This window comes from Halyomorpha halys, unplaced genomic scaffold (assembly GCF_000696795.3).
Source record: "Halyomorpha halys isolate HHAL.00 unplaced genomic scaffold, Hhal_1.1 Scaffold1183.1, whole genome shotgun sequence".
Lineage (NCBI taxonomy): Eukaryota > Metazoa > Arthropoda > Insecta > Hemiptera > Pentatomidae > Halyomorpha > Halyomorpha halys.
This window is the reverse complement of record NW_027112552.1, coordinates 117,236-130,248: the sequence shown is the minus strand read 5'-3', so window position 1 is coordinate 130,248 and position 13,013 is coordinate 117,236. Positions and strand designations below refer to the sequence as shown.

General features: G+C 29.9%; 1 protein-coding gene and 1 long non-coding RNA gene across 4 annotated transcripts in view; one reads left to right on the top strand and one right to left on the bottom strand.

Moving 5' to 3' along the window:
* Positions 1 to 1,291, top strand: part of LOC136796500 (uncharacterized) — a 1,932-nt gene extending 641 nt beyond the window's left edge. The window contains exons 2-3 of the long non-coding RNA XR_010844216.1: positions 255 to 497; positions 1,043 to 1,291. This is a non-coding gene — a long non-coding RNA (uncharacterized lncRNA). The remainder of the gene's footprint in view (positions 1 to 254; positions 498 to 1,042) is intronic.
* LOC106688713 (organic cation transporter protein) overlaps positions 1 to 13,013 on the bottom strand; it is a 17,630-nt gene that overhangs the window by 873 nt on the left and 3,744 nt on the right. The window contains exons 2-11 of one of the 3 annotated variants that reach the window (XM_014433293.2): positions 12,577 to 12,707; positions 12,343 to 12,441; positions 8,362 to 8,473; positions 8,069 to 8,261; positions 7,206 to 7,309; positions 6,918 to 7,075; positions 6,423 to 6,591; positions 3,851 to 4,084; positions 1,037 to 1,251; positions 293 to 474 (exon numbers count right to left, since the gene is read on the bottom strand). In XM_014433293.2, the coding sequence (XP_014288779.1) occupies positions 293 to 474; positions 1,037 to 1,251; positions 3,851 to 4,084; positions 6,423 to 6,591; positions 6,918 to 7,075; positions 7,206 to 7,309; positions 8,069 to 8,261; positions 8,362 to 8,473; positions 12,343 to 12,441; positions 12,577 to 12,598 (1,488 nt within the window). In that variant the 5' untranslated portion in view covers positions 12,599 to 12,707. The remainder of the gene's footprint in view (positions 1 to 292; positions 475 to 1,036; positions 1,252 to 3,850; positions 4,085 to 6,422; positions 6,592 to 6,917; positions 7,076 to 7,205; positions 7,310 to 8,068; positions 8,262 to 8,361; positions 8,474 to 12,342; positions 12,442 to 12,576; positions 12,708 to 13,013) is intronic. The other 2 variants (XM_014433294.2, XM_014433292.2) reach the window with 2 other exon arrangements.

Sequence of the window (13,013 nt, the reverse complement as noted above, 5' to 3'; positions counted from 1 at the left end):
TACCAGGTTATATCATATATATATACCAGGTTATATCACCCAGTTATTGTTGATATGTAACAGTAATATTTCATTGGCTACAGGTTTACATTTTAGGATGTTATGATAGCTTGTTTTGCTGTAACTAATGTGAAATATATTTTTAAAAAAATCTTGAATCAATGATTGTACTGATGATGATGTATTGATCATGATTGATGAAAGAAATATTAAGAGAAAATAAACTTTATAATAATACTGAAAATATTTCTTAGAGTTACAGAAAAAAACAAAGAAAATGATAAAATCTTACCAAAAGCAATATGATCGGACAGAGCATAGCAGCAAGTCGTGCCATTGCTGAACTAAAACCGACCCCAACATTTCTGACCACTGTTGGAAGAAGTTCTGCACTATAGTTGAAAATTATAGCAAAACCTCCAGTTACAAAAAACTTTCCAAGACAGGCTACAGCAGTGATGAGATTGGGCATGTCTAGAAAAAAAGAAAAATTAAAGGTAATTAAAATTCTCGATAAATAGACATCTATGACATGGTATCACATAATATTTTTAAAAAAATTCATAGAACATTGTTGTTTATTAAGCAGCATATGAAAGATAATATCATTAAAAATATGGTACAGTGCACATATCACAAAATTTTCATTTACCACCCTACTTTGAGTTGAAATTAGTCTATGCTCGTTTCAAACTCCCGATTTCTTAATTATTCGCAATGGGAATGCTTCCCATTACTTTATTTCCATTTTTTGGTTAAGTGAAAAACAATTTCTACTATTTTTCCATAGTTTTTATTACAATAATAAAAAAAAAAATTAATCGACTAGTCTAATTAGGGTGAAGAAAAGAAGGAATGGCATTGTGAACTCATTGGTCTCCCACTTTTAATTTTTGTGTCATAAGAATTACTTCAAAAGATTTAAGTTTTGACTCTTTTCCTAAAAGTAGTTGTTTTTAAAAATAAAAACTAATAGTTGCCAGGATATCAATAATGAAATTTGTCCTTAATTTTCTTACTAATATTTAGAAATTACCTTTAGGAATGACGGCAACAATTGCACATGACACTGCTCCTAGTAACAACATTATGCTCCTGAGAGGTCTTCTACCAGTCCGATCCAGTAATAAGATTACCAATATACAACTAGGAACTTCTACCAGTCCTAAGACGAATAGGATAAAAAAAGGATTTCCAACCATACTGTCACTAGCAAGAGATAGACCATAATAGGCAATGCTGTCAGTAAACCTAAATTTCACAAAAATAAAATATTAAATATTTATTGGAAGATTATTGATTGACCGTGTGTATAGATGAATGGAATATTTATATTTTTTATTTATTTTTTTCTCTTCCTTCCCTTTCAACAATGTGGGTTATCCTTGCTGTATAACCAGTCTACTCTTCCGATAGACACCATCTCCTTCATTGCTGTCATGGTCCGATTGTTCACAACCAATGATAGTTTTCTTTAACAACCATCCCTGGAAATTCATTTTCTATTAAGATGTAAAGTCCAAGTTCTATGGACAAATTGCCTCTGGGTACCTCATTAACAGTGCTGGTGATGCCAATTGTTTTTGTTTTTTTATAAATTGTGATTGTATTTGTAACTAATTTAATACTAATAGGATTTTTTTCTATTTTTTTTTAGATTGCATGCAAAATATAATTTCAAAGACTATGGTAAAAACTTTTTTAGTAAATAGCTTTAAAATGGCAAATGATACAAAACGTTAATAATAAAAGTAATATATTAAAATCAAAATTTTGTAAAGAGTTTTTATTATTATAAAAATGTGGTTCTAATTTCTTGTTATTTTTTTTTTTATTATTAAAACAAAATCATTTTGAAACTACAAACTGTTTAAAGAAAAAAAGGAAGTGTTGTAATGAGTTAAGGTAAACAAGAACATTGATTATTTACTGATTAATTCAAATATTTGCAGAAAAGAAGGCATAAAGAGTGTTGTAAATAAAACCAGTTCAAATTCTTTTAGTTTCATTATGAGCACTTTACTTAAGTAATTTTAATTAAATTACACTATTATTATTATTAAGTAATTTTGTAGAAAAAAAAAAAGAATTCTTGCATTTTATGTAAAACAATAAATTCTCATTCTTAAAATGTAGTAGTCAGTTTTATTTTCATAATTCCTATAATCTATGAATACTTATTATTAACAATAACAAAACATATGAAATATCCCATATGGGACTCACAGTATTGTTTTGTGCTATGCCTAAGCTCAACCAATGGTGGTCCTGTAAAGCCACACTCTATGTCCTCTTTTACTGTTGGGATAAATTTTCATAATATGAGGGGGAATCATACCTAGCACCACTCACTCCTTTGTCCATAAAAAACATCATTGATTTATTTTAACAGATTGAGATGCTTTAATTTTGAGGGCATTTGGTCTAAAAGTAATGTAGTATATGTCATAAACTTCCCAGTTTTTCATATTACAGAACATTCTACAATTGACATGGTTCTTCCACTAAAACTTTTTTTTCAGAGTAGATTAAAGGAAATATTTTGGGAGGGTGGCAAAAGTAGTGTAAGTTAGAATTTCAAAATGTTCTACTGAAAGCATAAAAGACACTAATCTGCTTTAGCTATTTTTGAAATAATAATCCAGTGATATTCCAGGTAATGAAGAAAAGTTTATGAGTCACACCTAAGTATACCTGCAATATGGTGCCTATATCGTGGTACAATGCTAGATACAGACTTGTGTTCATCATGGGACATAAAGAATCTATGTAATAGAGTGCTTCGATTAAGGAATAATCCTGCTTCAGGACTTGATACCATGGACACATTGATCATTATCTTCTTTCTGAAGAGATAGATGCTAACCATTTTCTGTCACCTCCCAATGATGGTTCAAGTCCTTGAGAACTTCATTCAAATCAGCCTAGGTTGTTGAACAGTTTTCATACATTTTTTAAAGATTATGGAACCACTGATAACTTGCTATTGGTTTAAGACATGAAAGAAATGCACAGATTATCATGGTTCTGACATGTGCAAACGTATTTTAGAAGCAGCATATACATATAGTTCTTAATAACCTCTACATTTTTCCGAGGAAGCAATTGTGTATGAGGTAAGAGTTAGACTCTGCCAGTTTTCTCTGTTTAGTGCTGCTGCTATCCAATTTCTGATTCTGAGCATTTTCTCAGCATCTGCTGCCACACAATCCATCCGGCACAAGCAAGGTCCTCCAACTTTTCTAGTCCCAAAAATCTTTTCCTCTTGGAGCATTTTGTGGTTTCCATTATTATTCATTCACCCAACATATATTGCTCATCGCAGACATGCAGTCTTTATTAAATCTACATCATTGTAATTAATTTGCACTAGGGGTAAATGTCTTTATTTTAAAACTGAAAATGATTTTCCTCTCTTGTTAAATGTAAAGAACTAAATGCAATAGGAAGCTTTCATACACAGGTAGAAGACAACAGTAAATTCACCTCACTACTACTTGGGTACACTGAGAAGGTGAAAATTTCCTAGAGGGACATTCCTAGGAAACCACCTTAAAGTCAATGAAGATGATGACAGCTATCTGGACATCAGCTGTAAGTTACAGTAGACAAAATTGTTTTTCCACAATAAAATTGCATTTCCATTTTATTGAAAGGCAAGGAAGAGAGGTAAATAATTATAATAATAAATAAAGTATCTGTAGCATTATGATAAACAATTGTAAATGGAATCAATTGACAGATTTTTTCTTTGAAACAAACAACAGGCTATTTATCAATTTAAATACTTTTAATAAGCTTAAAATTAATTAAAAATAAAACCATGAAAATTTTTAGATATTTTACACACCAATTATATGCAAGGTTAATCATCCTCATTCTAAGTCTTGGAGTCTTAAATAAGTCAAGGAAGCCTGCTGATGGAGTACTTTCAGCACTCGCAGTTTTTGCTTTGCCCTTTGATACATAGTAAGCTCTGTCTATTTTTTCACCTCCATTGAATTTAACTGCTTTAGCAACTATATTAACACTCTCTGCAATCCTGCCTTGAGACCAAAGCCAGCGAGGAGATTCATCAATCAACCTTTTAATTAAATAAATTAATTCATTTCAGGACTTAATTAGTGCTTGTATGAAATATAAAAAATAAATATGCTTATTATGAAGTATTTATAGACTTGAGAATGATGCTGAAAGATTACCCACTGGTAGTAATCCAACAATATGGAAAAAGTTTGCTTTGCATGATAAATAAATACATTGGACTGATTATTTCTCAAATGTTATATATGAAATTTTTAAAATCATAAATCTTGATTTAAAATGTAAACTTACTCTAAAAGATTATTTCATAATTACAATTTTCCCCATTAAATTGATAGTAAATCAAGTAAGAGAAGTGATCATCAGGAATATGTCATACAGAAAAATATAAAAGTAATTTATAGATTGAAAAATTTGTTGTATATTTTTAATAATATTTGAGAAAAAAAAATTTGATGACTAATAATTAATGTAAATATGTTTTTTTTTTTTCAAGGTGCAGTTTAACCACATTTCACTAAGTACCACTATCACATGGAAAGCGGATGCTATACAAAAAATGTTGAGATCTTTTGGTTTTGGAGGCTGTAACTAAAGTTCCTTCAGCTTGATCAAGATTTTTAGATTCTCCTTTAACATTTTATCAACTATTTATGGTATTTGGTTTTTTTGATACTAGGTCAAAAAATATTATACATATGTTTGAGGGTTATTGCCAATATTCTCTAAGAGCCAAGTAAAAAATTATATAATTTTAGCAATTTTTTATATTACTGGTTTTGCTCTTTTTGATAAAGCATTTCTCTTCTCTTTTGTTTCTAATTTGTTTACTTACATCCAGTTTGTGCCATTTATAGGACCCTAAACCACTTTTAAGCTTTATATCAACTGATAAAATTGTGTTGAAATTATGATTTTAGAATACGAATAAAAATTTTTGATGAAGGGTTTTTTTTGAAGTCTGAAAAACGAATATCTAATTTGTTTCTCAGAGAAATATTTGCTTCATTTTGCTGAGACGGTTGGTTCAAATTTTGTCAATATTATACCCCAGTGATGCAATTAGATACCAGTTGATTTATTTATTTTTTTTAGTAGAATAAGAAACTAATTTCCTGATTTAATAAATTAAGTATTAAATGAATTTAAATGTATACATAACTGCAAAAACCGTAAGATGCTTTAAATAAATAAGCCAATATTTTGTTTAGAAAAGTACTAACAAATTAGCATCCTTCAGCAAAAACTTTCATAGAAAGAAAATGTTACCTTACCAACTTATTTAAGTCTGTCGCTCAATCTAAATATAGATAAAAATATAAAATATTTTTTTTATGTTTGTAGAAATGCAAATTTAAGGATTCTAAAAACTAATCTGACTTGTTTTGTATTGAATAAAAAAAAAAAAAATTTGGTCTTCTTTACTGGAATCATCTATCAGTTTTTATGATAATACAAACAGTAATAATTTTTTTCTTATTCTACCAAGAAAAGATTGATTGTTACCTAATTGCCCCTTATAAATAATTATTTAATGTTATATATAATCAACCGTGGATCAACCGTGAGGTCAAGAGAACCCTCCTAGTCACACCCAGCCTCTTTAAAAAGGGTTTGGGAAAAATGTACCAATTGAGTATGATCCTGGTCAGATCATCCCCATGAACAGCCATTGGTTAAGAAATAGTACATCCTTAACAAAACCTAAATCCAAGATTCTTCATGGATTGTAAGAGGTACACAAAAAACAATAATAATAATAATAAACCAAAATAAAGTATTTTACATGAGATTTCCTTAAAAGCAGAGTATGAAAAAACAAAAATTTTATTAAAAGGATAAAATTGTACCAACCATTATATAGGAAAAATATTTGTAAAGATAAAGCAAACAACTTTTGGATGGGATTTTGGAATAAAGAAAGTTGTCCTAGAGAAGACAGTTGATATTTAATTTATAGTTAATAATCATTCTTATTTTCCTTTTAATCATTTTTTTTCCCCTTTGTTGCCAATATATTGTGATAAAAACAGAATAGTGTTTAGCTTTTGTAACTATGTAATACCTTATATACTATATTTGGATGTTTCAGAGATACAAAGCAACATGTATGGGGCTTTATTATGATAAATAGAAAAGGAAGGGAAAAAAGTGATGTAATATAATCAAAGATCAAGATGAGAAACAAATTTATGACTGTGTTAAGTAAAATATATTCACCAGATTTATAAATATTTTTAATTCAGTTACATCATATCACTTTTGTTTTTACTTTCTTAAAAAACAAAATATAAAAGTAGTGAAGAATAGCGAATTCTGGAGAATAATAGAGAAGCATATGAATGAAAAGAATAATAATTAAAGTAAATTATCCTTACCACCAGAGACTAATAGTCACAAGCACATGCAATCCAATGACCACCTGAAGTGTAACATAGCTTGGGATAAAATAAGCCCATGCTGCAACAACCATAATACCAACCGCAAATATGGCTTGAAAAATCTGCCCACATGCTGTTCTCTTTGATGGTCCCACTAGCTCCATTCCTGAAAAAAATAAAACAAGAAAATAATAATAATATTTTACATTATACTAATAATTGTTTTATTTACTGTTTACAATTAATATAATGTAGCAGTGCTTAATATTTTAGCAACTAAAATTCATATATTAGATTGCAGAATTAAAATAAACATTTTATTCAATTAGTTCTAAGTAAAAAAAAATACAAATAAAATAAAAAAAAAAATTTAATAAGTATTAAATAAATTAAACAAAAAAATCAATCCAGAGTCTGATTAACATGAATTAATGAATTTGTAACTAGTTCATTTTATTTGAAGTTAATTTAAAAATATTTGTCAGTACATACCAAGAACAAATGCTGGTATATATGCACCAACTGAGCCAAAAATTCCATAGACAAATGATGCAGCCAGGTAAGCGTAGTAATTGTTGACAAATGCAATGCCAATACTAACGATGAGCTGTATGGTTTGTGTCCAGCACTGTGTCTTCTTACGTCCATACCTGAAATGTAATACATCAATTTAATGTCACCATCTTATTTCAAGTTTCACCTGGATCAATAATTTGTCTGAGGGGTTGTTTATTTTTTAGCACCTATTCCAATTGAACATTTCTATCCCATAATACTTACTTGTCAGCAACATAACCCAAAGCAAATGAACCAGTAAATACACCTAACATGAAGATAGATTTAGACAGAGATCCAAGCCACTTCTTATCACAGACCAGATTCCACTAGAAACAAAAAGGTTGCAGAATCTAAATTTTTTATTTTGTACAAAAATTTACTTGTTTATGTTTGACAATTAAAACTGTAATTTTATATACTTTAATAAGTATCTTTAACATTGAAAAGGAATATCTCCAGCCACAGCTCTTACTTCATAGTTTTGTAGGGACTCAAAATAACGAGTGTTTTTTAGTTTAAAAAAATTAATCATTTTATTTCACCTGATATTATGGTAGTCCTGCCCATTCTGGGTATGGAATAATACAGTATTATGAATTCATTACGGAAAACAAAAATTATTACATGAATGGAATATAGTCCGGGTGCGGTAAAAAAAACAAACTCAAATAGTAGAATTATACTATTTTATTGAATACTATGGCTCAATAAAATAGTATAATTCTACTATTTGAGTTTTTTTTTACCGCACCCGGACCATATTCCATTCATCTATACAAACGGTCAATCAATAATCTTCCAAAAATTATTACAGCCAAATAAATCTTTTGAAATAGAAATTAACTCTTATTTTGACAGAAGGGTTCTTTTTAAGTCAATACAATGCCATCCTAATACTATAACACAAGGCATAGTAATAAAAGAAGCTGAAAGAGTTGGTCTAAAGTTAATAATTAATGTAAAAGTACCTTGTTTGTAAGGTAATGATAATTTATATAATTATTGGATAAATTCAAGTATAAATATCTAATATTACAGTACAATACAGTTTAACCGAAATCCAGACAAAACTGATAAAACAGTACCTCTACTGTTCGCGTATCCTTGAAATCTGTTCTATCATACACCCATTTAGTACAAGCTTCAGTAGCATTGGTATCTGGGTTAATGAGCAGACAGGAACTGTATGAGCCATCAGGATTTAATGGGATTACAGCCCGTGCAGTCGTGGAATCCCAGGGAAGGTTAGTACCATTTTCCAGCCATGGCACTTGACATCTGTAATAATTTTTTGTGAGTAACATGAGTGTTAAAATATAATTTAAATTCATCTGAAAATGGAGAATAGGTATTAGTTTAATAAACTTAATTTATTTACCTATGATTGGGTATTCCATTGATAGGAATAATGGACATAGTATGCATGCCACTTGTAAATGATGTTAGCACCAAGAGAGTAATCTGGAATAACTGGTATTTCCCAAACTCACCTAAGAAATGAATAATTAATTAATAATTTATATTAATTACTACGAAATACCATAAATTCTCTTAAAATATTGTAAAAAAGTTTTTCTATGACTTTAAAATGACCAAGTTGACGTTAAAACATTTAACCAAAGTTGTATTTTTAGAACATTATATTGTAACAGACAAAGCAATTACCAAGGCAGTATGTCTGACAGAATGAGAGAACTAAGGCTTTCAGTGTTGCCAGCCAGATAGTGCTGCTTATGGTTTCCAGAAATCAAAGAACTTGATGTACCTGTGGCCTCTGTACTCTAGCACAAAGGGAAACTGGAGCTCATTGGTGATGGCATTGCTCCTGGTTATCAATAGTATTGTGCCCCCGACTGATGCCAAGGACCGAGTTTTGGAAACTCTGCAGTTTTTGAAGTGTAGTTTTATAAAAGTGCACCATGGATTAGTGTAGGTCTGCAGCTTCAGCCTAAGGGAGAGTTATGGTGACTTCAGAAGGCTGTAACCTTATAACTCCATCTTCTGATTCACCCCCTCCCCCTCCCCCACACTTCTTTTTCGACTTCTGACTGTTTTCTTATTATTTTACCATTATCTATTGTCTTTATTAATTAATGTTTTTATTTTTTCTATCTTCTATGCGGTACAACACGAAGAGGCCCCTCACCTCCGGATTTTAAAAATAGTACCATTTAGAATGGATATCTCATAAGTAACAAATAAACATTACAGGTAACCTTAAAATACCAAAGGTAGTAAAAGGTAATACCAACACGATGTATTTCCTTTTTTCACAGTAAAGCACTCACTAATTCACTGTTTCTTTTCTGTTTTAGAGGGATCGGAAAAAAAGAAGGCTGTAGGTCTTCTGGCGGGCCAGCTTGAGTCTCCCAGACGTGACTGGAGAAGGTTAGGTGCCTATCCAGTGTGAGTAGGAGATTCGCTGGTCAACCTCCTCAACCTTGAAATGAGTAGGCAGTGGCTTCTTTCCCTTCTGGAACGACTTAACGATGACACCCATGTTATCTGGGTTCACCCTAATCTCGATCAGTTTGAGCGCATCAGTGCTGGTGGTAGCAGCATCTTGAGGTTAGAGTCGTTACAGCAGTGACGGTAGAGGCGCCTATGCCAACGTCGTCCGCGAAGGTCGGTACCACTACCTTTGGATGCTGTATTGTGACCACTGGCGCCGTGAAGACGACAAATAGTTTAGGTCTCAGTACTGAGTCCAGAGGTATTCCGCAGATGGTGAAGACAAGAGTCGAGAAGATCTTGTCAACCCTTACGACGAAAGATCTTCGGTCTCTGATCAGTCGGCATAGGACGGCGGGAAACTGTAATTCCTCCAGTCAGCGGACTAAGAGCGGAAAATCATCTGATGCTAATATATTTGTATTATTATGGCGCTATTTATCAAAGAGTGAAAGAACTACTACTTTCAGCATTCCTTGGATGACAATGCTTCTCTTAGTATTCATTAATATTGTTTGATCTTAATTTCATTATTATATGTCCTAAATGGTAATGGTCAGCAAATGTTAGGAATTTTGTGAGGATGTGCATGCTAAGGTTACCAAATGTCACCTGGTTACTGCAAGAGAGTGAAAATATACTATTAATTAATAAACTATAGTTTAATATACTATGAATTTATAGAGAAATTTAAATAATTGAAAATCAAAATTTCTTTCTACATATCATTATCCGCTTATCTCTGAAATTTCCATCATAAACTTTTTTCGGTGACGTTGAGTACCATTGACCTAATCATTAACGCAAACACGCTAAGATATTTTTTATTTTGCTCATATAATATTAACAAAGAAGCTGTAAATCTTTATGAATGTTGAATCTACATGGCATTAAGGAATTGTAAAATGCAAACATGCCTTTGAATAAAATCTCTGCCAGAGTTTTAGCAGAACTGTAAATACTGTGTGGTGTTTTTTTCATCCACCATAACTTAAATATTTGTAATACAATTATTTTTCAATAGTCTATTAATAAACAAATATGAGTTTAAAAAAAAATGAAACATTAAGGTAAATTTTTTTGTTAAAACAAACCAAATTATCTTAATTAAATTTCAATGTGTATTTACCAAAGTTTATTGTTTTATAATTAAATTTTTAATTTATGCTAAATATAATTCCATATTTTCTGATTCTTTTCTTTACAAAATAACAATTTTATTTAAAAATAGTATTTTACAAAGGACCGGTTTTAGCTGATCCCTAGGCTCACATAAGGTAAAAAAACTCAATTTGGCCTCAAACAGTACCAAAATTAGTCCATTTTTCGTCAGATGCGTACTTCGGTATGTAATGACCAAAAACTAATTTTATTGTAACGATGTTGGAGGCAAACTATATTTTTGGGAAAATGTCAGAAATTACTTCAACTATTCCAGATATAAAATTAAAAAATATTCCACACCCGAAATTTTGCACTTATTTCTTCAAGTTGGCGGTTTCCGCGGCAATTTCAAATTATTAAAAGTAATTTTTTTTAATAGTTAAAACTTATGTCCTAATTATACGACATAAAGAAAAACCGCATAAAAGCCAAAAGTGATTTTTTAGTGTGATTTGCGGAAATTTTGACGTCAATCTGTATTACCGAAACGTTTTCATACCCAACCTGTTGCAAAAAATTTTTTTTAAATTTTTTTTATCCATTAGAATTAAATTTAAAGTTTCCTCGATTAGAAGATATCAGACAAAAACTAACTGAAATTGCGTATTTTTTAAAACATTTGTTGAAATTTGGAGAGCTATATCTCCTTTATAATTTAATGTAGAAAATTCAATTTAGTTTCAAACTTTAGCAAATTTAACCTTCTTTTTAAATGGAAAGTACACAATTTTTGGCCGATGATCTAGAGGAGACTTGGATTGTTTGAAGAAATGGCTGTTTTCTTCCTCAACTGATGACTAGAGTAAACTTGATTGTCAGCTATATTTTATTGTGTTGAAAATCTTCAATCTATTGAACATAAAATTAATGTTTTGATCAAGATGAAAGCATAGAATTCAAGTCAGCTTCATCAGTGATGATAAACAACAATCAAAAATGACCTTGCCCATTTAAGCTTTAAATTAAAATTTAAAAAATGCAATTATAATTGAAAACTTGGAAAAAAAAAAAAACCAATTATGTTTTTTTTTACCAGTAGTTTATAACAAGTCTACCATTTCACTAGGAGTTTAGGTAAATCATCTAAAGGTAAATTTGGAAAAGTGATCAACCGAAAATATGAAGAGATATTAAACGAAAATACTATTCAATTTTATTATGGATCAAAAAAATGTTTTTTGGATTCCCTTATGAAGAATAGAAATAAGAAATGTTGGTAAATATATTGCTTTTTTTTTTTTTAATAAATATCCTCCTTTTTTTGTTACGTAATATATTTAAATATTTGAATTTTCAAATGATTAAAAATAAACATTATTTAATAGTGAACTGTTTTTATAATAAAAAAACATAAATGCTAATGGTAGCTAATATTAATAATAATAATTTATCATCTACAGTAGAAATAAATGGACCGAAAGTAAAAAGTACTATGTTGCTAGTTCAAAAAATCATTTCGACATGAACGTGGCATCTGTTATCGGATTAATTGAAAAGATAAAATTCCAGAACTAAAGATGAAAATTAATGTTTTTTATTAAATTAAATAGAGTACAATTTTATGAGAAAAAAAATTATTTGTTAGAATTTTAAATAGTCAGTTTCTTTTCAAATCAACTAGGTACACATTTAAAGCAAAAGGGTGAGAAGGATTTTACACGGACTATTATAGAAGTATTAATTTGAATAATTATTAGTGATGAACAAATAATATATATAATTTTTAAAATATTCGTTTACTCACCAAGGTGAGACATGAGCGATTCCAAATCATCCTCTTTGGCCGACATCTCGTGTGCATGTGCTGGTTGGAACAGTTTCTTCCATATTACTTTTATCAATCCTAGGTCATATTATCTATGTTTAAACAATCAAACTTACGGTTTGCCTACGGTTAATATAAATCGACCCATATCTTACAAATAGTATAACAATTTTAAATGTTAAATAAACATCTAGTCGAAAAACAAACTTTTACCTTGCTTACTATGTTCTTTCATTCTTTACATCAGAAGTGTACTTTTTCGAAAACAATGAAGTGATAACAATTATTAAATTGTTAAAGTGTTTTCTCCACAGAAGAAGGATACAATAAAAATTTATGTCCAGCTAAAAATATTAAAAATAAAATGATTGATTCAAAACACAATAGTTTAAAACTATTGGAGAATGAGATAATTAAGAAATTTGTAGCGAGCTCGTCCCCCCCCCCCTGACGTTGGCAACATATCATAAGCCCTGAAAATAATAATTTACTTTTTTAACATAATAAGATTCAAACAGAGAGTGAGCTTCACTACCCGGTGATTAGTAATCGTATTAGAAATGTTCAAACGTTATTGATAAAACTATAACTTGATTATATGGCTCTCTACTCATTTATTGTCATTTTTTTTCATTATTATTATTTTTTTT